General features: G+C 38.2%; 2 protein-coding genes across 4 annotated transcripts; one reads left to right on the top strand and one right to left on the bottom strand.

The window, feature by feature from the left end:
- Positions 1-195: 195 nt before the first annotated feature.
- Positions 196-25,336, top strand: LOC135682644 (uncharacterized). 3 transcript variants are annotated; one of them, XM_065197618.2, is made up of 6 exons: positions 196-512; positions 1,109-2,354; positions 11,177-11,443; positions 17,720-17,884; positions 21,016-21,126; positions 21,888-25,336. In XM_065197618.2, exons 2-6 carry the CDS (start codon positions 1,332-1,334, stop codon positions 23,562-23,564), a joined length of 3,243 nt encoding a protein of 1,080 aa, XP_065053690.1. In that variant the 5' UTR covers positions 196-512; positions 1,109-1,331; the 3' UTR covers positions 23,565-25,336. The 3 variants fall into 3 exon arrangements, with proteins under 3 accessions (XP_065053690.1, XP_065053688.1, XP_065053689.1); XM_065197616.2 differs by having other exon boundaries at positions 196-517; XM_065197617.2 differs by having other exon boundaries at positions 196-740.
- On the bottom strand, positions 15,563-17,675 carry LOC135687741 (uncharacterized). The gene is made up of 2 exons (XM_065204384.2): positions 16,953-17,675; positions 15,563-16,696 (listed from the first exon to the last, which is right to left on the bottom strand). The coding sequence occupies exons 1-2, from the start codon at positions 17,260-17,262 to the stop codon at positions 16,161-16,163; spliced, it is 846 nt and encodes a 281-aa protein (XP_065060456.2). The 5' UTR covers positions 17,263-17,675; the 3' UTR covers positions 15,563-16,160.
- Positions 25,337-26,694: the final 1,358 nt, after the last annotated feature.

Here is a 26,694-nt window from a genome sequence, read left to right as displayed (position 1 = left end):
CATTTATTTGTAATAATTTTTATCGCCCTGATATCGTATTTTGTTGTATTTTCCTAACTTCCTGTTATACTTGGCTACTTCTCTTTTGTCAATTTGATCAAACGTTCATGTGTTATTTTCAAGGATGAAAGTTATTGCAGAAAGGTAATCTAACCACATTTGAGAAAGATGAATCAGAGGAACGCCGACAGTACTATTTCAGATAAAACAAAAAGTTGACAAAATTGTGCGGTGCAAGCAGACTCTGTTGCTGCGGAGGAGCACATACTTGAAGACAGACATGACCCTATTGGCCAAAAGTGAAAATCCAATTACCCCAGCGAGGCAGTTTTATAAAGCGACTGTATCTTCTGACGAGGAGACATTAGTTCCTGCACCTGACGGAAATTCTCTTCTAAGCATAGATTTTCTCTAGGATTTGCACATGATTGCAGCAAAACAATAGACATTGATATCTGTCCACTCAGAATATAGACGAACGTCGACGATGCTGTGTGTTGCTGACAGATAAAGTGAGGTATTATTAATTTTACTTGTGAATGGCGATTCGTATCTGGATAAGCAGCAGGATAATTTTAACGACAACAACGCTCAGAATCGGTCGCTGAGTTTGGCTATCGTAAGGGGAAGCAAGCGATTAGAATTAATAGGAGTTAGTCACAATTGTTCATTTTGACCAGTTCCGTTGAGTGTCACGGAAGGTTTCGTCGCAGTCGTGTCTCCGTAATTACAGACAAAAGGTTTGTTAAAATGTTACAGGAGTCTACTGAATATTTCCCTCTGTAACTGCGTGGATTGAAGGGTGATTATCTAGTTGACGGCTTGGTCGTCATAGAGAAATACAAGAGCAAAGGAAGTTGGCCTTGTGTTGTAATTTGATGAACTTTCGTATCCAATCGAATTTAATTGCTGACAAATGATCGAAATGTTTGCTAACATCTTTCATGTTGGTGTAGAGTTTGTCTTTGATTTTGAACCCGCCTGTCGCGAAGAGGTCTATTGTTTGCTTTTATGCCAAGATTCATTCATGCCTAAAACGTCCTGCGACGACTGTCTGTTCTAAACTGATTTGTGTATTTACGAAGTAATATTCATTTCATTTTTGCAGGGCTGGCTGGAGCTCTTTGTCATCTGCACAGTTCGTTTCCATCGTTAGCTTGGAAGCAATTATGAGTTTTCCTACACATGACAAGGGATATTGTTGACCAGAAACATGGGATTTTACAAAGCCAAGCTCTAAGTTGCAAAATTTGAATGTTTATGAAAATGTACACAATCGAACTGGATTAATGGACACTATATATTGCTAGTTAAATATCAAAAGATCATTCATGAAAACTGAAATGGCGGACAGTTCATGGAGAGGGCCGCAGGAACTGGCGAGGAAGAACGATCGAGCGGCCGTGTCGGGGAATTTTAATTCAAAACATGGAACAAACATGTACGCGTTCCAACGTACTAAAGAGTATGATCGTGGCTACTATGATCCACATACCATGGCAAGTTCAGCGGTCTCTGCACTGAAAAGCTCAAGTGGAATTCGCGGGGGTTTCCCTGGCCAGATGACAGATTCACCAGCGTCTGATGTTTCGGTCATACCCTGGGTTAGAAGTCTGCCCTCATCATGTAGCGAAATAGACTCAAGGGCACAAAGTGTTATTAAAACTGAAGGCGAAGCATCTTCGTCAGTAAACAATAATAATAATGTGGGCACCACTGTCGATTTAGAGCGCAGGAAAAGTGCAATAAAAGCTGAACCCATACGACCAATACCGCAGATGGTGCCCGCTGAGTTTCTTCGTAGGGGAATGTACTCAGAGGTTAGTCGGCCTCCATCTACTGCTCATTCTCTCAGGTCAACAGTGCTTGATTTTGGCAGTAGGAATAGTAGCAGTTTTTCAAGTCCACGGCATTCTGCTGTTCGTCGTGGTCAAAAGCGGGGCCTTTCGGTGTCTCCGCTTTCTGCGGAGTGCATTGATTTGAACGCCATTATTAGGACCTCGCCAAACTCGCTTGTTGCTTTTATAACGGGATCAAGGGGTTCGTCTGCTGCATCTAGAGCATCCAGGGCATCAGGCTCCTATGGACATTTAAGTGCTGCAAGTATAAGCCCATCCCCTTTTTGTACCCCAGTTCCTAATTTCTACGGACGACAAAGAAACCCCTTTTCTACCCCGTCTCTGCCGCGGACCCCGTCTGCCTCATTGAGTCATAAAAATTCATCAGAAAAACTCGTTTCGTCAAGCATCCCAAGGGCTGGTCAATTCGCGTACAAGCCGCTTGCTGAAGTTAAAAAAGAAGAAGTTTCGCCATGCGCTGCTGTCAGAACCGAAGAGGCAGACACATTCCAAGAGGTATGTTATCATTACGTCATTATAATGATATTTCTGCAGCTTTCCCTTTTCACGTCGAATTATCTTTCAAACAAAACAAAATGTTTGGAATGTGTTCTTAAATGGATTTGGGCGCGAAGACACGCGCTTGTTTTTCAACCATCGTGCTGCGCGCGAATAATTGAAAGGGACCTTCTTGGAGGTTATATTTGGGCGCTTGAAATTTTCTAAAAATTTTTAAAATCAACTTTATTTTTAGAAACATTTTATTTTGAATTGCACCACTTTCAGGTGTTTGCTTCGATTTGAAATAATATTATAATGTATTGGGAGTGGGGGGGTGGGGGTAGGGGGGGAAGGTAACGCTACTTCGTTTTGTTTTGGCGAGCGATCAATTAGAGGAAAGAAATTCTTTTTTATTGCTCCGTATAAAGTTGACTAAAAAGCCTTGACTAGGTATGTCAATGTAAAAAAATGCTCGTCGTTGTTTTCCAAATCTGAGTCGAAATAACGCCGAGGTTGTTCAGACTTGGTTGTACGAAAGGTTTGCTCAGCCCTTCTTGGTTTTATGATGATGAGCTCCTAACCAGAGTGATGTGTAAACTGTAATTGTATCGCGATGACAGGCTCTTCTCACGTATCAAACAATAAAACACTTGACCCAAAGAATGCACCTCGTCTAGGGTTACAGTTGACCTTTGTGGCTCTTTGAGTAGCGTATTCTGAAGAAATTTAGCAATGAATTGACTAAAATAGGATAGACCCAGTTTCTTCCAGGTTTCGTTGACTTTCAGAGATTATTTGAGTTTGAGATCTTAAGTCGTTAATCTAAGGACTTCAGGTGGCCTGCAATTATTCAACATCAATCTATTTGCGGAAGCATAAACCGGTTTAATGCAATTGTAGATCCATGGTCCTTCGAAATGGAAGACGTCAAATTCCTTGGAAAAATTTTTACCTTGGAAAAACATTTTATAGTCCTACTTCTAGGAGTTTATTAACCCATCCCTGTGTACGAGGAGCACTTCACTCTTGCAAATAGCGGTCGAGATTTTCCCTAAAATAAAAGGATTTCTGGGGATTTTCATATTAAACAATGGGGTTTTCACAAAAGGTGTATGAGATTTTCTTGGAGTGATTTGCCCCTCGTCCCTGTATAGGATACTAACTTCTAAATGTATTTGTTTAAGCATGATTTTCAGCTATATGGCAAACCACTCTTTAACACTGTAGGCATGTGACGATTATTACGCAAAATCTGGGAAATCTGGGAAGTTTGCGAGGGGGTTGGTTGGTTTTGGGTGCTAAATATGGTATATTTGTCCCTTCATATATTAACCAAATCTCCCAGGGATAACTTTTTAAGAAACGACGACTCTCTCAAAGTTTTTTCCAATAACATTTACAATAGTAGTTTGGCAATTATTAAGCTTTTAGTTTTAGTTGGCAATTATTGATTTTGCAAAAGCCATTTTGCCTCAATATTTCCAAACCCTTTTAATGGGTTTTTAACCAAGTCACATTCCCGCCTTCCTGTCATTTTTGTACCTGTAATCTACGAATTTTAAGTTGCATATAAAATCTTGCCGGAAGAATAGAATTGCTGGGGCACCATTGTTTAAGAACAATTAGAACAAAAGCGATTGTCCATTGGAAAAAAGGATTTTCATAACACTGGGGTCTATGGGTGTAGTGGATTATACGCGTTTAGGGGCCTTAGTATGGATCTTACGTGAATATGATTGCTTCATTAGGATAAAAATGCCCGAATGGAAACCGAACTGCTATAATTTTCCCTGATTAGTGAGGCTGTGGCCCCCAGCCCGCATATCTTGAACTCCTATGTTTTGACCCCCAAAAAACTATAGGAGCTACTCTCCTGATTGTTTAAGTCGGTAAATCATTCAGGTGTTGTGTCGGTTGCCATCAACCCCCCCCCCTCCCCAATTTCTTCTATTGTTATCAAATTTTTGTTACCTTTGTATTCAAGAAAGATGGTATTAAAGTTACTGATGAACACGCTTTTTTATAAGGAACCATTTGTAAGGAACCTAGGTGTGGAAGGCAAGAAGAATTGAAGAACCATTGGTACTAAACACAACTCCCTAAAAACCTTTTTCAATTTTGAATATTTTTTATCATTGCAAACAATCAAGTATTAGGAAGCCAGTTCCATTCAATTGGGGTGAAAAATCACACAAATTGTGTGTTGCGAAGATAGCTATCGAGTATTTCATGGTGTATTTCTGAGTATTTCATTTTCCCTCTTGATAGAATTTCAGCTTTTTGATATAGCAAGCGTCTTTCTAGTCCACTTCTGCTTTCAACTTGTTTTCTAGCTACAGTTAACAATCTAACGACACTAAAATACAGTGTCAATGTATTATGTGCAATTTTCATGGCACCAAATGCGCAGGTAAATTCAGCAAATATCAAGGGATTTTAAGAACTACAATGCTAGCAAAAAAGGTCCAAAACTAAGGAGCTTCAAGAACTAGGCCTCGAGCTAGGTTTCTTACAAAAAGGGGGTATTCCATTAGGCATGCCGCTTTTTCTGGTCCTTGTTTACTTTTTCTTAGTCCAGCTTTTTCTGGTAGGTTCAGTAATGTAATAAAGACTGTCAAATGGTTTTTGCTTTAATGGGTTGCAATTTGGTAAATTGTTTGAAGTAAATTTGGCATAGATTGGTATATTAAATAGCGTTTGAATCGTTAAATCTTGAATAAACTCTGTTGATGTAGTCCCTTTTGGCGATGTTATTTAATAATGGTCCTCAGGTTCACTGGTCTTTTTGTAGTTTTAATGACAAGAAGGTTGACTGGAATGAAAAGGGGTATTGAATCTGGGCTGGATGATTTGAGTTGTTAGGCAAGAGCAGTTATTTGCGGTACAGTTTGAGTTGTGTAAGGTTATGTGATGACCCTACGAGCATTCTGGTCCTTGTTTACTCATTGATCTATTATTTTGTTGATGGCAATGTAATAAAAGTAAATGCCTGGCAGTTTTGGGCATTAAGGTAACAGCACAATAGCATTGTTGGCAGCTCCACCCAAATTTCCATGATGGCAAACTATTTTCGTCTGAGTTTTTTATTTTTTGGGCAAAATATCAAGATAACCAATTACTAGATTGTCTTGCACACCTCAAGCCAGTCCATCAATTGTTATTTACCAAAGAAGACACAGCTGTTTTTTTGTCTCTTTCAAGTAGATTTTTGGTCAGAGGTCAATAGGGTCTATAAACCAATTCTACGTACCATAAATCCTTAATTTAACGCCCCGGCCCTTGAAGGTAATGTGCTCATACAGTATCATGCTTTGAAGGGGTGTAGCTTATGCTAAACCAATTAATGTGCAAATATGGCTTTGTCAGAACCAATCGAATCACAGAAGAGCTGAATTCACAGCACCATTTCAACAGGAGTACATTAACTTTCTGTCATTTGTTGCGACCATATTGATGTCCACGTTTCATGGTTTAACCATCGTTCAACCGATAGGTTTTACTCTGAGTCAGGAAGATATGACGGTCCCACGGCCACTGGCCAGAGAGAGGTAGTAGAAACAAAGAGAAATTGAGAAAGATGACAAACAAATTGGAAACTTGCGGAGGTTGAAAAAACTTATTGCCTTTTGATTTTCAAAAAACAGCCCTACAAAAAATTGAGAAAATATCATAACAATATATTAATGAACCTCCTAATTTTTTTATCTGAATGTGTTTGCAGAACTGCTTTACATTATAACATTCACGCATTAACTGATCAAATAATTTATATTTCTGAATTTCAACACCACCTGAAATTGCCCTTCGAATGTGATTTTGGGATAATCTTGTAGGATTCTCACTGCCTTTCCCTCACGCCATTAAAACTGACACTTTGCTCATCACTTTGCTCAAGAAAATTACCTTGATTTTTCATCCGAATTATTATTCGAAATGCTGTTTGTCCCGCTAAGCAAGACTGACCCACATGATCAATAAAAGGCCTGAATTGGACGTCTTTCTCCTTAGAAGTTAAAGTTGCAACACCAACGAGGTACCTAGGTCTTGCAGTAATTCTGAGGGTTGCGCCAGGACTGGGGACATTTTGCAAATTTAGCCGGATTTGAAACTTTCAAATTTTTCATTTCATCAAAAATTTATCCCTTTTTAAGTTTTTCGAAATTCTCCAGCGAATCAAACATGTAGTTGAAAAAATATCTTGAGATCCAAAAGTTTACACCCCTTTTTCGCATTGGTAAAGGAAATTTGGTATCTTCTTCTTCACAACTTCCTACCTCATCCAACTTTTTTCGCTTGCCAGCAGTTGTGCAGCACATAGTAACCTAACATAGTGTTCACAGATTTTCCGTGCCGCACAAATGTGTGAAATCCTGAACCTTTATTGGTCAGATTTGATAAAATATTTGCATAACAAAGGACCCTGCATATTTGTACGGGACGGACGGCATACATAAAAATCATTCTATTCACGGTTTAAGATTGTCTTTGAATTTTTCTATATTGAATTAATCGTAGTATTGGGCGTGAGAACGATCAAAGTCGAGGCCTGTGTTTATTGGGAAAAGAAAGTTAAATGTTTTGGTTGTAAGGTGGAAAATAAAGGATTATGATAGATATGATGGTCTAATTTAAAAGACTGAAGACAAAAATCAAATCTGACGGTCTTCCGTGCCACCGGTGCGACGCCCTGTATCCGCCCCTGAGCCATACTTCTTAATTATGTGTGCCTCAGGCATGGACAAAAATGTCTTCTATTTCGCAGTAAGAAGCTGCTAAAATATCATAAAGATTCATTCTCAAGCATTCTTTAAGCGCTTGCGTGTTTTCTCAAATCGTTTAAATTTCTAAAATTACGTCACTAGAGCTGCTTATCAATCCTGGCCTTCTCTGGAATCAGTAATTCCTCGAAAACGTATCATTTTATCACCAATCTCAGATCATTGCCGTATTTATCAGTCGTTAGAGCGAGGTTCAAGCAAAGTTTCTTATCATGGCCGATGTGTTATCATGCGGATTCTTGTTGTTTTGAAAATTTCACCATATTTCGGTTCAGCTTCGGCTTTCGTGGCTTGCTTAACATTTTGGGAAAACAGAAATTGACCATTAGTCGAGACAAGTTGCAAGCAGATGTCCCTGACATTTTTGTGGTTATAGGGTAACATCTTACAGCATTCTGCTGTGGTTGTAGAACGCTTACCATTTTTGAGGGGATAATTTTCAAAGGTTACTGTTCCCCTGTTCTGAACAGTTTCGGATTGGTCGCCTTTCTGACTTTCGTACTTGTTTTGGTGTTTTTTGTTTTATCCCCCTCCCACCTTCCCCTCACTACTCCAAACTTTTGATCGTCACAGTCCACCATCCTCGGCAATTTCCACCATGAGTTATTCTATTGAAATCCCAATTTGAAAATCCTAATTTATCCCAATTTGAAAAAAGTGGGTGTCGGTGAACCTCTCTTGGCTGAATCGTGATTTATTGAATAATACCAGTCCAGAGATGGTTTCACGTTCACTCAAAGCTACTATCTCGTTGTATACTTTTGTCGGATTCAGGCTCTAGCCCATCATGTTGATGCTATCAGACGGTCGATATTTTACCTCGGTCTTTTTTGAGTTATTTCTTGTATGCCCTTCTTGTACTAACTAGTCAGAAATACCCTACATAAGATACACAGTTAATAAAAGAATGATTTCGTGTATCTGGTGATTAACACCCTGTTAATTAGTTGATATCATCGGTTGGTAAGATTTAACTTCAGTCGGAAGTATGGAAGAAGCTTACTGCAAAGATGAATAATCACGATATTTCCAACGTAATTCTCAAGCAAATGACTTTCATTAAACCTTACTGTTTTGATGTCCTTGGTACTCATAAAAGGAGGCTACCCCCGGTTGCAGATGGTTTGATGTTTAAAGACAGCCAGTTGTTTACTTACACATTAAACTGGCTGAATTCATTGGGACAAATTCATAGACCCTGAATGGTTCATTTTGTGACAAGCTCTGGATTATCACGAGCGGAATTTTCCTCTGTCTTTTCTTTTTCCTCTAGTTCTATGACCCTTTATCTCATAATCTTAGCCCATTGACTGATGCGTGGCAACCATTTATCAGCCTTTGTTTTATACAGCTACGTATCTTGCATTGTTGTTACATTCAATACTTTATGTTATTGATATTTCCTTTCAGAATATATCAATTAAGTCAAATAGATATTTCCGCCTTCCCACTCAAGTATGTCATCGGGAGGGCTCTTTCAAGAAATTTTATCTTCTCTCTCTCAATTGCTCCTTTTCTTTATCTTCCTAGATTTTTTTCACAAAGTTATTACTCTGTTTTGTTAAATGAGAAAATATGGAGTCAATTCTCCTTTCTTTTGAAATTCTTACTTATATTGTTTTCCATAACTGCTATTCCTGTTGTTTTTTAAATTTATTTGTTTATAAAAGTTATCCCTAAATTAGGTATGGAAAAGTTTGATACAATAAAATAATGACTTTGTACAAGAAATAAATATTTTGTACTAAATACTCATTTCTTGTACAAAGTCGTCACTTTATTGTATCAAATTTTGTTCATTTTCGACGTACAACGCGCACAACTTCATTGATTATCAATTTATTCCTCCCTCGTGTAATGTTTTGAATAAATTAACATATTATGACGTAACGGTACTTAGAGTTAGTTGTAGAGCACGAGGCCATGGAGTCAAACGTATTATATGTGAGCACATGGTTAGGCCCTTTTCAAGAACATAACACCACGTTGTAGCTTTTCAACTATTCGTTGAATATGAAAATTTTCAAGCAGCTACCTGAAATCTTCGAATCGGCCTTCCTCGTATCAGTCCTACTTGATGATATCCTTTGAACTGTTTGTTAGGCCCCAACTCGAATTATCGCCCCCCAAATACCTACATGTTTTTAGTCCACGATAAATCGTCTTTTTAATCAAAAATGAAAAACTAGAATAAATTAATCAACCATTTTTCTCGATAACATCGATTTACAGAATGTTTTGTTTCGCAAAGTGAACCTAAAAAAGTGAAAAACTTTAAAAACGAGCTATTTATATGACATGTTACTCAGAATTTCTCAGCTCTCCCGCACATTGAACACGGGCTTGCTGTACTCTTCCATGAAGTTGCGTGATTTGCCTCTACTGATGATACAAACCAATTTCCATACCCTAACCGCATGCAACAGGCTGCCCAATTAACGTCAACAATTAAAAGACAACATTCATTATCTTTAAAACTATAACATTCATTTGTGTTGTCATAGCTACAAGGCATTTTGCTTGTAGCTCAACTGATATTTTCCCATCATTTTTTCTCTCGGATGTTTCTGAAGCCCCATTTGTTGTTGTTGTTGTTATTTTATCAAGGGGAGCTGCAATGTTCCGTAGGATGTAAGAAGTCTAGTTTTTATTCAAGTTTATCACAAAATTGTTATTTAGTTATCAGAAGTATATCACAAAATTGTTATTCTAGTTATTTTTGTACTGAAAGTTAAGAAGGACTCAAGTTTTCTAAATCTCGATTGAAAATTGCTTAAAAAAATAGGAATTTGGTCTAGTATCTTCAGCCATCTTCTTTTGCGACTTTTTCAACCCTACTTTAACATGAACTGAACGACGCCAAGTGGAGTCAGGGAGCTCACTTAGTTACTATATCAAAACCAACCTGAGGCTGACCCGGACCAGATCTTTCAGGTGCATGTCTGTACATGCAGATATTTTTCTGTTTTCTCGTCACACTTGTTTATGTTACATTGCGAACTAATTTAATCTCTTTTCCACTTGTGTTTTATTAAGCAAGGAATAGCTTAAATTCTTGGGGTTTTTTTGAAAAAGCATCAATGTTTTAGTCTTAGTACAAGCACGTTTTTTCTCAAAATAGTCGTGTTTTCCTTGCGCTTTGTGCATTCTTCAAAATCGATATAAAGCAGTTCCTAAACTGTGTTTATTTGGTAAGCGGATTTCCCGTAAGCCGTTATATTTGTTATCATTATTCCTTTCAACTTTGATATAATTCTCTCAACTTCACTGCTTATGTCAAACTCTAGTACTGCAAACCACATACCTTCTCACGATGGATTTTTGTAAGTGGGTAGAGATCATTTCTCGTGGGTCATTTCTCTCTTTATTGGAATTCTGAAGTCAATGCATCGCCTTGAATTGATACAAAAAGTAAACAGCTAGGTCATGCTTTGTTCTAGAATGCAACCAAAATTATTATAAAAACGTTTGAAATGCTGCAGGGGAAAAATAATAACTCAATTAAGTGTGGTGGCAAGAATTCCCTTAAGAAGTCGATTATTTTGGTGACTACATGAGGCCAACTGGTTTTCGTGGACTTTCAGTGTAGAAACAAAATTGACTTTTGTTTCAGAAGTGATATTAAGAGATTTGCTTCGCTTGGCATGTTGTTGTCAGAACCTGGTTGAGGCTGTGCGTGCTTTCTTAAAACGTACTCATGCCTTTATTGCAAAACCACCCTAATGCAGTAACGGCAAGGGTCGTCTCAGAAAGAGGCTATTTGCACCGTCTGTGCAGGCGCCTCTGGTTATGGTTGCATGTCGAAACTGAAAGGAAAGAGTCCTCAGATTAAATATGTTTATAAGAGTATTTGCCAGAATAAGGGAATAGGGACATACAGGGAAACGTCTTTCCAATGCATAGGCTAGACGTTATAGGCCAAGGGTATGAGATGGGCAGCCTGCATTTTGCGTTAAGGAAACTGAATTATTTTTCTAGTTTTTTCACATCAGTTATATGTATATGATTTCTACTAAAGTCTACCTTGTTAAGATATATTTGAACATTTGTATGTGTTAGGGCTGTTCAAAAACACCACACTTCTCTGAGGAAGAAGATGACGAATCAACGAACGACTTCAGATGCCACTGGAAAGACTGTGGGAACATTTACGACGGCCAGACTGCTCTTGTTGCACATGTTAACAACGATCACATCCAGAAGAGCAAGAAAGATTGCACTTGCTACTGGAAGGGATGTGCAAGGGAGGAGAAGCCGTTTAAAGCAATGTATATGTTGGTTGTGCACGTTCGACGTCACACTGGAGAAAAGCCACATGCTTGTGACGTAAGTTGGTTTTTCTTAATACAATCGGACTTCCATAATTCAACTTCAGGTTAATTCGAATTGTTCAAACAATTAGTCCCTGTTTAGACCAACTTTCGATAGTTCGGCAGCAAGAATTCTCAAGTGCTTACTTCAACACTCATTTTTGGAACATTGCTTATTGAACTTTTTAACTCATTTCGTCTTTGCTTTCTTAATTCACAAATCAAGCCTGGCTTTGCAGCTTAGTTGTAACGGCATAAACTCTGCCAGATTATCAAAAGTGCCTTCCCCTTCCCAATAACAATTTTGTGTTATGTCAGGGACTGCGGAGGAGGGGGCTATAGCATCCTCACTTTTGCCAAAAACAAAAAGAATTGAGAAATGGTCCACCAGTCGAGCTTCTTTTTATTTGGTTTAAGCCCCCCCCCCCACTTTTCTTAATGCCGCAGGGCCTGTTTGTTATCGGACATTTATTGTCTTTGATGAAAGAAAGACTCTACGATTCCAACTTTCGACTTGATTTGATTCACATTCACACCGAACTGATTTTATGTCAGAGACCTGAAAAAGCAAACACGGACGCAGCTATTGAATTCTAGAAAAAGACGGTTGCTAGTTTAGCGATGTTCCACTTTGTCACGAGTTTTCTTTCCAGACGGCCTAACGCATATTGTTTTGCCTTTCTGTGCAAAAACTTTGGCATGTTTTAGCTCCGTCGCTATTTGATTTTCAATGTTCTTGTTTATTGTTTACTAATACTAGGTAATGAAATGTGTCGTAATCATGAATCTTTAGTGCCAGTCCCCAAGAAATGAGATAGCAGGTTATGAGATCATAGAATTAGTTGTGTTATGTTGTAATCTAAAATGGTGTGATCTGTGCTTTGATTCTGAATGCAAGACAGGTTTGTTGGCTGATCCCATACATCGCAGATCCCATAAATTATCAGAATATAACAGAATTTTTCTTTCACAATCTACGTTTTTTGTAAGAAATCTTGTGGGTCGTTTACAGACAGAGACAACAAAATTTCTTTTCATAGTTTTCCTCAATAAACGTGGAATGTATTTACGAGCTACTCTTTGTTACTGGATTGATTGTGGTAACGATATCCACTGGAAACCTTTAGAATTATATTTCACCTAGAAATTTTTGTCATAACCTTTTTATTGAATTTTTTTAGACTATGCTCTGCATAAAGAATTTTCAATGGTACAAAATTTAAAAATAGCTTTGAAAAAAGCAAAAGGCTTTAAGACCTACTTTAAGCTTTTCGTCACACACTCTAGAGCAAAGAACTTCAGATTAATGATCGAAAGTTTTAAGCTAGGAAATATATGTTTTTTCTATTTACCGTAATGATGTCTTCAATGCTGGTTACCTTTGACATGCAAAGCATGTGCCTAAGCCTGTTTATAAAGATGGTAAAAACAAGAGAAAAGAATTTAGAAAAGGATACGTGAGAATGAACTGTGAAGAGTTCAGGGGAAGACGGGGGAATAGAATTTGCATTTTTGCTCTGCCAGAGAGAAGCTTTTTTATTTTTCCGGTATAGGATCCGATGTAACGAACTTTTACAAGGTGATTCTGTGAAGTTAAGGTGCTTAGGACCTAGGTATCTTCCAGTCGATTTCTGTCTATGAATTGCCCTGTATTTCTGCTATTGGTTTCTTGGATTCTCGCTAGTGTTTATAATTCTTAAAAATCTTCTTCGAAGTGAACAATTTCATGCCCACCGTCCCAAACTTTTCGGATCAAACATACATTTCCGCCAGACGCCATTATGAACGCACTTCTGATAGCAGACGTCTGATTTGAAGTTTTATTCAATGAAGCAACCACATCCACTTAATGCGATAACATTTTTATCTTGGGATGTATAAATGCTGCTTTGTTGGCAAGCTTATCGTTTTTTGTTGTTTCATTGAACGATTGCAAGGAACCAGTTGCTCCATTTTGCAAAGCCAAGTTGCGCCGTTGTATCTAAAATTGCGTAATTTTCAAATTATATCAAATTATATCATAAGATTTTAGTTTCGGTATCGATAGCAATAAATATTCTCCTTTAAAAACATATCAATTTTACCTTCTTATCAAATTCATAAGAAGAAAAATTGTAATATTTCGATTTGTTTATTGGTTGAAATTGCAATAGCCGTTGTCGTACAAAAATATTATACAATTCAAAAAAATCTAGAACTCCTTTAAATTGTGCAATTTTTGGTTCAATGTTTTTGGTAATTTTGACGTCACATCGTTCGATTTAAGAACCATTAAGGTTGTTTTCCATTAGGCGGAAAAATGTGAGCGGTCTGCTCGTAAAACCAAGCGGTTTTTCCTCCTGATGGAAATTGCTTGGCGGAAAATAAGGGACGGAGCGTGGGAGAGACGAGACAAGATGGCCGCCGTAAGTTCACAAATGAAAATAAAGCTTCTGTTGTTGGTTCTGCTGCGGAGAAGATTAAGAAGAAATGAAGAAAAATACAAGAAAAAAATGTGGGTCAGAAAAATTTACCAAGACCGTCACTTGAAGGGTGAATTTCACTTGTTAGTGAACGAGTTAAGATTATTTGATCATGAGCTTTTCTTTGCTTGTTTTCGCATGTCACCATCTACCTTTGAAAAACTATTATCTTGGGTTGCTCCACACATAATAAGACAGACAACAAGGTTTCGTGAACCAGTACATCCAAATGAGCGCCTTGCTGTGACTTTACGGTACTTAGCTACGGGTGATGCCAAGTCAACAATAGCCTTAAGCTATCGAATTAGCCCTACTACAGTTGGAAGGATTGTTGAAGAGACTTGTAAAGTAGTGTGGATGGTGCTTCTGGAAAGGAATTTTCTATCAGTTCCAAATAGTCAAGCTGCATGGAAAACAATTGCCAAAGCTTTCAATGAAAAATGGAATTTTCCACATTGCTTAGGGGCAATAGATGGGAAGCATGTTGTAATGCAAGCCCCTTCACGAAGTGGCTCTGAGTTTTACAATTACAAAAGAACACATAGCATCGTTCTTTTGGCAACCTGTGATGCTAGTTATAAGTTTGTCTTGGTTGATGTAGGTGATGCTGGGAGACAAAGCGATGGTGGGGTGTACACAAACAGCAAACTTGGCTTTGCAATTGAAAATCAAAAATTGAATCTCCCCCCACCGGAAGTGATACATGGAACTCAAAAAGTGTTCCCATTTGTATTTGTTGCTGATGAAGCATTTTCATTGAAGCAGCATATGCTAAAGCCATACCCTTGCCATAGCCTTGATGAACATAAGCGTGTTTTCAATTACAGGCTATCAAGAGCAAGGCGAGTCATAGAAAATACCTTTGGAATCGCGGCTGCAAGATTTAGGATTTTCCGTCGACCTATAATTGGAAAGGTTGACACTGTCATTGCTATAACAAAAGCCATTGTGGCTTTGCACAATTTTTTGATGTCATTGGATGAGACTGACAGATGCATATACTGTCCTTCAAATTTTGTAGATAGGGATCAAGACGTTGGAATGTGGAGAGAAGAGGCCCAGTCTTGTGAAGGCTTAATAGAGATCCAAAGTCAAGGTTCCAATAACTATTCAAAGGAAGCTAAAATAGTTAGAGATGACTTCAAAGATTATTTTTGCAAAGAGGGCACCCTTAGTTGGCAATGGCAAACAGTCAGATCAACTGCTAATAGATTTGATGAAGAATAAACTGGATAATCTCAAACATTTTATTGAAATATTTTCAAAATAACCATAAATATGCTATCAGACTCTCTTGTTTAGAGTGAATACCCCCCTTCATATAAGTGACACAAAAACCAGCTCCCTCCATTTATTACTTGAACAATTCCTAAGAAGAACATTGCTATTTAAGAAATTTGACCTGCTTGATAACATAACAATTACTTTGAAGTTTTGGAGGCTTTGAAAAACAGAATTTTGTCGCCTAGACTAGCATAGCCATATTAGCTTTTTTCTTCTTTCCCAAACTCTCTATTAGACAAAAGACAGTTATTCTCAAATAGTGGAGTAAACCCTTTTGGGTGCACAATGCAATGCCAAGTGGGGGTATGTTTCTCTAACTATATATATCATATATCTATATATAATATTGTATCTATATATTTTGGTCATACTTATAAAATTCTATAGATAGTGATCTTATTCATAGTCACTGTGGCAAATTAGGGGGTTCAAAATATTTTCTCCTTCTTTAAGGTGGGGGGGGGGGGGTGCTTGCAAAATATAGTTGTGAAGCAAAGGCCTTAGTTGTCTTCTATTCTGACCTTGAGAACATCTCTGTATACTTTTGGCACAAAATGTGAACAGAACAGTATTATTATAGCAAATACCATAAATTCTCTACTAAGCCCCCCAGGGGCCTTATTGATTTCAAGCACTCTAAAGGGGGCTTATTAAAGAGGGAAGCCTAAAAGAGAGAGGGGGCTAAATATATTTCTCAAATATAAAAAATTCTCAGTAGTGCACTTTATTGAAAACTGTTGTCTATTGAGTGTGATCAGGCTTAATACAACTACTTTCTTCAAGCTTATTTATGACACTATTCAATGCTTTTGGGGGATGGGGCTTAATAGAGTGAGGGGCTTCTAAATTTTTTGCTTCTAAAAGGGGGGCTAATAGGAGAGAGGGGGCTTAACTGAGAGGGGATTTAAAAGAGAATTTATGGTAAGTAAAATTAGTCAAAAGATAACAATCAGTTTATGATACAAATCAATTTGGTGTTTCAAAGCTTTAGTCTGAAAACTCAATATTATATAGCAATTGCTGGATTTCCATTTTGGCTTCACTGTTCTTCTTTGGAGGTAGTCTCTTCAGGGTGGCAACACAGCTCCTGCAGAAGAGGGAATCAGCATCTTCATTAATGGATGTCTCAGTATTTTTTTTCTCATTTTGTGACATATCCTTGATAGTTGATAATAACATGGCATCAACTGCCAATCCCAAATCTTGTCTTGCCTTTTTCCCCTTCCCATTTGGAATTTCTAAATTTTTCCTTTTTACAGGCTCTTCCTTTGATAATAAATCTGTGCTTGGACAAACATCTCTGTCTGTTAATTCTGAACAGGTTGGTTCGGTTGGTTCAAGTAAAACATTGCTCTCTGTCTGACGACTAGAAACCTTGTCATGCATGAATGAAAGCTGATCAAAATATTTACATTTTGGCAACTTTGTGTGTGAAGCTCCAGATCTTGTTTCCTTGTTTCTTTTGTCCAGACATCGTTTCAAATTATCTTTTAGATACTTTAACTGTGTCTTGAGAAAATCAACTAGAGAAAAAATGTCAAGTTTAATTCAAGGTTTATTTTTTTCAAAAATTAACCCTTTCCAAGTAGTTTAAAGCAAATCTTCAAAGAAATAAAGAATTTTTTGATTGTGGATTCTCACACAACATTGCAGAACAGTAATAGGCAAACCCCAAATAGTATAGGTGTTCCTGGGATGCTCCTGGAGAAATCCAGATGCTCTTGGAGGAAAAATATTGGTGACAGGCTGACTACTGAAACAAAGCAACTCCATCCTTACCATTTTTACCAAATTTCTCCGATAGAGCCATCCATGAATTTTGTTTCGTGTGCTTTTCGTGATAGCTTCTCAGTGAAGTATTCCACAAGCATGGGAAGTTCTTAAGTTCTTCGATGAAAATTTCCACATCAAATTCCCCAGTAACTGTCCTAGGCAACTCATCAGACAGAGGTTCTTGTTGCAAGTATGTGGCTTGTTGAGATGACATTGCATCCGACGACGAAGGCCCAGGTGATCCTTGCGATGCTTGAGCTTTTATCATTGTTGCAATAACAGATTGCAGATCTAGGGGAACCAAGCTTCCATCCATTGTTAACACAATTTCCACTCGGTCCGCCCAAAAAGTAGAACTTGATTCTACTTTTCAGCGTGCTCGAAATCTCCGCTTGATTTGGACTAAGCTTACCAATGCGCATGTCCGATGAGCGTGCGAAGCGGACCGCTCGCAGTTTTCCGCCTAGTGGAAAACAACCTTTAGTTTTTGACAATTATTAGTTTATTTTTACTTTCATGATTTTACAGATCGACTTCTGTCATTGATCTTGTAGTGGTTTGAGTTTGAACTGAATTTTGTTCGTTCCTTTTAAAACTCTTAATAAACAAAATTTTTGTGATAATGGAAAACATTATCCACATTATGTCAATGGAAACATTATCTACTAAGTTCCCTGCTATATGCTATGACATTTTCCGCTTTTTAATGCTCTTTTGATCCTTTGCATAGCTTTTATAGAAAAATGAAGTTTTTTCTATATTCTTGCTTCTAGTTTCCCGGCTGCACGAAAGCCTACTCAAGACTAGAGAATCTGAAAACTCATCGCAGATCACATACTGGTGAGCGACCTTATGCCTGTGAGTTCGAGGGATGCACAAAAGCATTTTCAAACGCTTCAGATAGAGCAAAACACCAAAACAGGACACATTCATCAATTGTAAGTGCTGTTCCGTTACTTTCTATTCCAAGCTGCAAGCGTAGAGTTATTTACACATTTTTCAGAGGTCACGTGCCAGTAAAGTTTGTTTGAAAATTTATGCACACCCCGTTTCACTGTAGGCTTAGACTGCGCATAACTTGATGATTTTTTCGTTCCTTAGTCCCGTTGGCTGACATAATAGTAGCTTGTTATTTATCTAAGGGAGCATCTTGCAGTAAAATAATTACCACCAACTTGTTTTTTCCTAAAAGTACGGGGCAGTTGTAGAATAGTTGGTTTCCTTTCCGAGAAGCACATGGAGAAAGTAGTTACAAAAGCCAAACATGGTCTGCATTATGAAGTTACTGACTAGTAGCTGCGAAAGGCAGGTGGTTGAACACGTGATGTGGCTGAAGAATGACGAGATAGCGTAAACAGTGAAAAGAGGGAAGCGTGTGCTAGAGAAGCAAAAATAAGAAAGAATGAAGTAAAATGTGTGAGAATATCGCCCGTACTCATTTTGCCGGGTTGTCTGCTTCAAAGTACCTCAAACTTTGTAATGGCTGGCCCCTTATCATGAATTTTTTACGTTCTTCACACAATCTCTATATAATCCACTTGGCTTTCTGTAACTTCATGCAAACACTTAAAAAATTGCAAATTTGTTAGCAATGTTTCTGCCGTTTCTGTAATCCAATTGAAGTATTTTGTCTGGTTTTAGTCGCTGTCCTCTTTTGTCCCTTTTGAATTTTGCACCCTTGATGTGCTTTTCGGTGGTTTTGGTATCTTGTTTTGGTATATCTGGTTTACCGGTATGCTCGCTCTTTTTCAACATATAACAAAAATGCTTAATGTCTTTGAGGATCACAGAGGCCAGTCTGGAATCGGATTGGTTATGATAGCAAATAATGTCATTTAGGCACTTTTTATCTGAAATGTTTATGAATTGAATGCTATTCATTTGAACTGGATGAGTCAATACGAAATCGATACGAAACATGATAAGAATAATGATTATAGTCGTCATCCCTTGCCAACATCATAATGAGTCGTCATCATGATTGTCAATTACCATTGGCCATTCTCATGATCCTAAAATTATGTATCAGGTTGAGCGTCATGTTTCAGTTCCAATTTAAATTGACATGGTTTGCTGGTATACAAATATCCAAATTTGGGGCTTTTGCTCCAGCGGTGTTTGTATTTCAAGCATTGAAAACGAGACTGGTTATATAAACCTAGCGTTTAATCTGCCTCAAATAGGCCGGGATGTGTTGTTGTTTCGTATGACCTAGTGGTTTTCAATCCAAGATTATTCTCGGCGGGGCGTTCTTTGATCTCCTATCTCTAGTGGACTTGATATGAAAGCAAATGCGAAACTCGCAATAATTCCTTTAATCTCTCTGATAAGATCAGAATGGTGTAAAGGAAATGAGGAGCTAATGTTGTGATGAACGAATTAGAAAACAATTCCTGTTTATGAAACGTGAATTGATACGCCCGCGTCTGTGTCGGACTCTGAGTCATTTTTCGTTCATGTTTTTGCCTTTTCCCCGTCTCTCTAGTTTTATAAAATCCAAGAATTCCACTTTTCTTTGAACATTTTGCTTATCGTTTTTTATCACCTTTCGATTTCTCGTATATGCTGGTTAAAAGTTTTGCCTTTGCAATAGCCTGTGAAGTGCCCCTCTGTCAGTTGTCTAGCTATTCTCCAAAGCTGCGGTGGTTTTTTCCTCAATCTACGTTTGGCTGATTAATGCCTGGAGCCGGTATATCCCGCAAGAATGACTTGTGAAGTTTTTGCAGGTCAGCCTAAACGTACCGCTGTAAACCCTGGACGTTTCATGGTGTTCTCATCCCATCACGCTACGCTATTTCCCTTATGCGTGTGGCCTGGCGGCACAATAATCTTTATATCGAATCAGTTGTACCAAAATATTCAATTGCACCAAAATATTCGATTGTACCAAAGACAGTGAGCGAACTCATTGCCATTTGCCATAATGTTTTAAGGTTGTTTGATACGCAAGATATGCTTTGATTTGACATTGAGGCTATTAGGGAGGCTTCTAGGTTAAGTACTTCTAGTTCATGGTTCGGTTTTTGACTTACAGTACTTCCCTTCATAATCCGAAGGTGGATTTGAAACCGAAAAATTGCCTGTTTGATAAGTGGGTCTTTTTCTGTTTCAACTTTTTCCTCACGTGTTTGTTTCCAGGAAACTGTAAAACTCCAGAATATTTTGATTTTTTTAAACATAGTTAAATGTTTAAAATGAAAAATTAGTTTTCTTTTGCTCTTGGATAAAAGTTAAGAAGAGAGTTATTATTATTTTATTATTATTATCTGTTTATTTAAAGTAGGCGTAAAGAAATAGCTACAAAATAAAAGCTAATTCAAGCCTACTACAAAGTAAAACTGTTTGAAAATAAAAAATAAAAATACATACAAGAATTAAGGATAAATGCATATATACATAATTCATAATGTTTTTACAGCATTTTTTGGCATTTACAATACAATACATTTATCCGTTCAAGAACCCAACCTGAGCCACAAAAGGTCTACACAGTCTACAGTTGCATTCCTCTCCTTTTCCAAGTTTTTATTCTCTTTTCAAAGCTGGAGAAGGTATCTGATTGTTTCATGTCATTGGGAAGTGCCTGACACAATCTACTCCCTAGAAACGATATCGTCTCTAAGCCATAGCACGTAGTGCGCGCTTGTGGCAGAAGTAGATTGTGGCAGCTTCTCAATCCATACGTACTGTGTTTTTCAATAAAGATATCCTTCATGAAAGTAGGATTGAGCTCTCATTTTGTTTTTATAAATTTCAATCATCAACAGTTGTAGATTCCTGATGTGGATTTGTGAGTTAAAAAGCAGATTCAATTTTTCTTAATTCAAGAAAGTTTCTAAGAAACTGTCTTTGTAAAATTTGAAAAAATGTTAAGAAATTCGTTACTTTTCATTTTGTAATGAAATTCTTATATTTAACACAAACATCATTCGCAAAAACAATTGAACAGTCCTATGTAGTTCCTAGGGGCCATATTGTATTGGCAAAAGCCATCTCTTAGAAGGGCAGCTGCTAGAAAGCTATATAAAAGTGCCGACTGTTGCTTCACGATTTTCTCTTTTTTTCATAGAAACAATACGGATGTAAAGTGGAAGGATGCCCTAAAAGGTACACAGACCCGAGTTCGCTAAGAAAACACATGAAAACTGTCCATGGAGCCATTGCCCAGCCCAATAAGAAGGTAAGTTAATAAGCTACTTTGTACCTGTACGCTCCACCATAAGAAACGTTATTCTTTGTTGTATAACCAAGCTGTTAGCAGAAGATTATGATGATTATGATGACGCACAATGTAACTTAGCAAGCAATCTTACGAACGGAAATAGATTTGACAAATGTTATATGTAATAAGCATTTTGTATCCGCATTCCAAGAAAATCTTGCATAAGATAGCATCTAAAATACGGGCGTACATGTTTTGGTTTGAATGACTCTCACTGTTGCCATTTTAGATCACTAATTTTATACTTTTAAACACCCATGTATTATACTGCAACAAATGACAAAAATCGTTAACCATTCACAATTTCGTTTCTTATCCTTTAAAATAAAATGATAGCGCCAGTTAACGTAAATGTATTTTTGCCAAAAGTAGACTGTTTTGGTAGTTTATGAGTCTTGTTTTGCAAAAAGGTTGGAACGCTCTTTGTGAATACACTGTAAGAAATAACAGAATTTAGAATTTGGCGTATGTAATTACAGTATTAGATGGCGCACTTGGTATGCTTGAGATTTATTGGTTTCTCTATTGACTATGCAACACAAGCAGGCAGATGTTAAGATCTCCCCAAGATTTTTTTCCACAGTTGTGTAAACTAGCTTTTTTAAGACACCTAAAACCTTCCTGTTAGCTAATGTTTGTGCAGGTTTGTAACAGGTAGTATACCTTCAGGGTTTGTTTGTCAGACATTTATAACTTAACTGGACTTTACACGTTTTTAGATGAAAGGTGAAAAGTCGGAAAGCAAGAAGGAGAAAATCGAGCGTAAAGAAAAGGAGGAACAAGAGCAACGGAGGAAATCAGTTGGAGAGTGTCTTACGGTGAAACCATTGCAGCAGAAAACACAGGGAAATAACGATAGGAGTAGCTACGGCGCAGGAGGGCACAGGGGATCAATGTCTTCATACGCGCATTCCCCGCTTCTTCCGTATTCGCAAGGACGAATGCCACCAAATGATAGTTTCAATACTTACAGAGCTTGGGGTGTCCAGCAAGCCAGTCCATCAAGCACAACAACTGAATGCGAAACTGCAGAGCAGTCGCCTATGAGCAATCACTCAAACGCAGAACCTTACAGCCCACGTGGACCTGGCATACAGGTGCAGACACAGCCAAGAGCATTTTTACCTCGCCTCAGCGGCAAACCGAGAGCCTCTGAGGGTCTCCTTCATGAGGTGAGCAGGCGGTTATCGGATTCAAGGAGGCTGAGCAATACAAGCTTGATTTCAGTTGATTCTGGAGCTGAAAGCATGATATCGTCACATAATGGCAGCAGAAGAGGCAGTGATATCAGTCTGCAGTCGTATTTATCAAGCCGAAGGTCTTCCCTGTCCAGTCCAATGCCACCATCACGGCTTAGCCCCCGAAGTATCGCCAATCAAACACTAATAGAAGGGAAAGTATTTGAATCAGCCAGTCCTGGAAGCAACAGCTTGATCGAACAGAGCTTTGTTGAGCATCAAGATGTTGCTCACTCGCAGCACAATCGCCAGAGTAGGGTCAGTAGTGGATATGGCAGTCAGACTGCGTATTTCCATTGCAAAAGCCCTGCAGTCCAGCAAATACCATCACCAGTGCCGCCAGCTAAAGGCAGAAGAGCTAGTGAGGGGAATGTCACGCGTGTTGGCGACACAATGTTTGAGCCAGCTAACGTGCAACAGGCAAGTCGCGGTAAGAATCGACGTGGCAGCGAACCAATATCACCAGTGAACCTTTTAGAGCAGGCTCCCAGGCGCAACTCTATGAGTACTTACAACCCACTTCCAGTACCCGATTCTATGCGACATTCCTTGAACTTTCAAAACGAAGATATGGCAAGGAGTCCGAACACCATCCAGAGGGATCAGATGCAGACAATGCAGAATCCTTATATTCAGCCAAATCTATTCGTTCAGCGAGATGCTGCCCTAGAAGTAGAGCCGCAGTTTCCACCTCCTGAAGAGGAGCTTGCACGTGGCTCGTTGTTTGCATCCACAAATGATCACCATTCCTCCACCGTGTTACAAGCGGCTGATTCTACGGTTCCTGACCCTGCACGACTACCAATATCGACCATCTGTCAAGAATCGTACTACGCTCCAGTCAGTACTAACAAAAATCAGTGGCAGACAGCAAGCAGAAATATCCATCCGTCCACTGTTGTTGCGGAGGCAGATTCATCTGCCGACTGGATCAGGTCACAGGGAAACACATTGCCCACTGAAAACTATGAAGACGCTATTGTTAGAGAGATCCGGTGTCTAAGCACCGGAATGGCAACACCACAGCCTGACCCATATCAAGGCGCATCAAACATGGCAATCAATTATATGAATACTCTGCTTTCATCGTTGGACGAGGAGAATAAATTTTTCGAAACTAATCGCATGGCTCATCATGGATTTGGCGGGTTTCTGTAGTAACAAGTCTTGTTTGCAATTTTAAGTTATTGATGCACTGAAATGCTGAATTATATCGTTTTGACCACTCTAAATCAATATGACAAGGGGCTTAATGCATTCTGCACTGTGTTTACGTCATGTAGCATTTGTCTCAAGTCTTTATGACTTGTACTCAGGCAAAAGGTCAGAATCGCTGATATTTCAATTCCAGTAAAAACCCGTATAAAAGAAACTGTCAATCATGAGCCTCCAGGCTGATTTTTTGCCAATTAAGTCCTTTCATTATGTGAAACGGCAGAAGCAATTTCAGTCTGTTACATAAATCACGGGTTCTTTTATGTGGGTTTTTACTGAATATTTTAGGCTCGAGACAAGAGACAGTATTGGTATCGAGTTTCTCTTAATGTTATCCGGCAAAACTACCCCAGCCCGAGGATAGGTCCAGTTTTGAATTTTTAGCTACAGAATAGGAATGCCGTTCTGTAAACTGGACAATCCTTTGCGCATATAGAAGTCGCCGCAATTGATTACCTACTTACTGAAAAGTCAAACTCTGATTTGGTCTTGTTTTAAAGATCCAAGGGGAATGACAGGGTCGAAGGGGGATAAATTGTGTTCTTGTCTAAAGGTTTATTTTGATAATGAACGTGGTCGGTAATGCCTGGAAATAAGTGTCTATTCTCGCGACAACAGATGGTTCAAGGGACGATGCACTTTTAGATAAAAACCTCAAGGTTGGTCAGACACAAAAGGCTTTTTAAGGCAAGGTCCTTAACCAAAGAGAGTTTCTCTGTGAAAATTCTTAAATTGGTCTGTTCTTCCTTGGGGTGGGGGCTTGGGGATGTTTGGTGTATTTCGTTAGAACTTCGACGGAAAAAAGCCCGGAATGGTATTTGTCACGCTCGGAAGCATTAACCAAAAGTTGATTGGTAAATAAAGCCCCAGGAGGAAAATTGAATTCCAGGAGTTGATTATTCTTCACTCGTACCACTAATTATGATTTAGTCTAGCGCTAGATCATACAGGCATTCGTAGAACGAAGAATAGCTTAGAACTGAACAGCACAAACGTATGCTCCGTGGCATAAGAAATGCTGACAGTTATCGGTTTTTCTTATGATGATCGTTATGTTTTGAAACTAATCGTTTTTTGTTTGCTGTTGTTAATTTGTTTTCAAGTTTTAGAATTCAGTCTTCCTGTATCATATGCCAGAGTAAATACAAACTATTAATCGCTGGCTTCTGTTTATAAAACTTACTCTGTACGATGCATGATAGCGTACTCTTTCTCAATTGCTAATTGCGCTAGTCGCAGTGTCTTATGTAAGGCCATTCAACTTGCGGAAATTTTGCGCCAATTGAATATTGATTTTCGACTCTGAATTCTATTGAAAAATATGGTGTCGATACGTTGCAATGATTTTTTCCGAAACTACAGATGTAGACCCGTAGGCTTTGGCTTTTTGTTTCTTCGTCGTCAATGTTTTGACGCTGAACAAGTAACAGAAAGTAAGAATTAACATCCTGAAGAAATGGCATATAAAATGCCTCCGATATTTTAATACTGGTTATACTAATATTGGACGTTGGTGTGATGATGCAGATACCAAAGGTTATCGAATATTCCCCGCATTTTAACCCATCACCTGGGCCAATGTTGCTAATTGTACAATAGTCGTGAAATATTTTATTTTTGCTACAAATATTCATTAACAAGACACTTTTAGTTTTTTAGTTTGTAGTATTGCTCAGTATTTTGATTTTTAGATATTATCTAGATCAAGACCTAAACTTCCCAGTTGTTTTTATATTTTAATTCTATCTTTACTTGAAAATGTAATAAGGGTGTGAAATCCCCATAAGTCTAACAGTGTTGAATAATGATATAGAGTACCGGAAGGTAACGCAGTCGAAAACAGAAAATTCTATTTTGACCACATGACGTGATAGAATATCATGAAATACATTTAAGTGCGAAATTAGTTTAATTGTTAAACATTGGGTGAAACTTGGATAAAAAACTGAAACCAAAGCGAAAGGGTTTTCCGGCTTGGTTCAGATACTTATGTAAAGAGCCATAGAGTTCAAATAACAGTAATGTGATTGGAAGAGCCTGTTCTCACGTTGCTCTAGCTCAGCCAATTCTCTTTCAGGTTAAGGGGTAAACATTCAACAATTCTATAACAGTTTTTTTGTAATGTCAACACTTTCGTAGCCTGCGCCGCAGACCCAATCCTGCAAAGAGATTGCGGCGCAGGCTAACACTTTCGGTAATATGGACAGTTGATGTAACGGAAAGTCAATCCTGCAAATAATCTTGGTTTGTCGTAAGAGACAAGCTGAGTGACAATACGAATGTCAGTTGGCTGGGTGAATGCTTGCCCCGAAGTAATTTTGAATGAACTTTTTCTCAGGAGCCTTTTTTAATATACCAACTAGGGGGGCGATTGCCCTTGTGACTTTCCATTGATTTCAACAGAAGGCTATTGTCGTCATCTTTATATAAACAAAGGTTTGCCCCAGCAGCTTATTTCTCTTTGAAAAGGCTATGCCTTGTCTGAAACTTGATTTTACTTCTTTCTTATCATCAGCAGTGAGAGTTGACTTTCAAAAAAGTTTTTTAACCTACTATTGCAAAAAAGTGGAGGGGCTATCGCTGCGCGGTGCCTGTTTTTTGATACTATTGTTTTCTGCTACTCATTGTTTAAGTATAGTTTTAAGAATATCAAGTTTTGAGGCTTAGCAATTGACCATTAATATTGGAGTGTTAGTCAATGTGTTACGCCAGATGGCCGAATACAAAGAACTCTGATTTGTGCAGAAAATGTAAAGTCAAAAATTGTAATAATGAAGTAACTAGTAAAAAATTTCATCAGAGGTGGACATAATATACTGTAAAACGGCTGCAAGGATATGAAAGGGTTTAGTGCAAAAAATTTCGTTTTTGCTCTAATCCCCCCGAATTCATCAGTTCGAATAAACGTTCGAACTTTGAAGTTGTCCACTTTCAGTTACCTTAGACCAATAGAACAAGCCCTTAACCCTCCCCCCCCCCTATTCTTTTTGCAGTATGAAATACAACCCATGTAACATAAGAGCTTTTGCGATTAATTGGTAAACAGCAACGAAAGGTAGCCCCCTCCACTTAA

Source organism: Rhopilema esculentum, chromosome 16 (genome assembly GCF_057945365.1).
Source record: "Rhopilema esculentum isolate cy_ngs chromosome 16, ASM5794536v1, whole genome shotgun sequence".
NCBI classification, from domain to species: domain Eukaryota; kingdom Metazoa; phylum Cnidaria; class Scyphozoa; order Rhizostomeae; family Rhizostomatidae; genus Rhopilema; species Rhopilema esculentum.
Note: the sequence above shows the minus strand (reverse complement) of the source record. Positions and strands in the feature narration are given on the sequence as shown.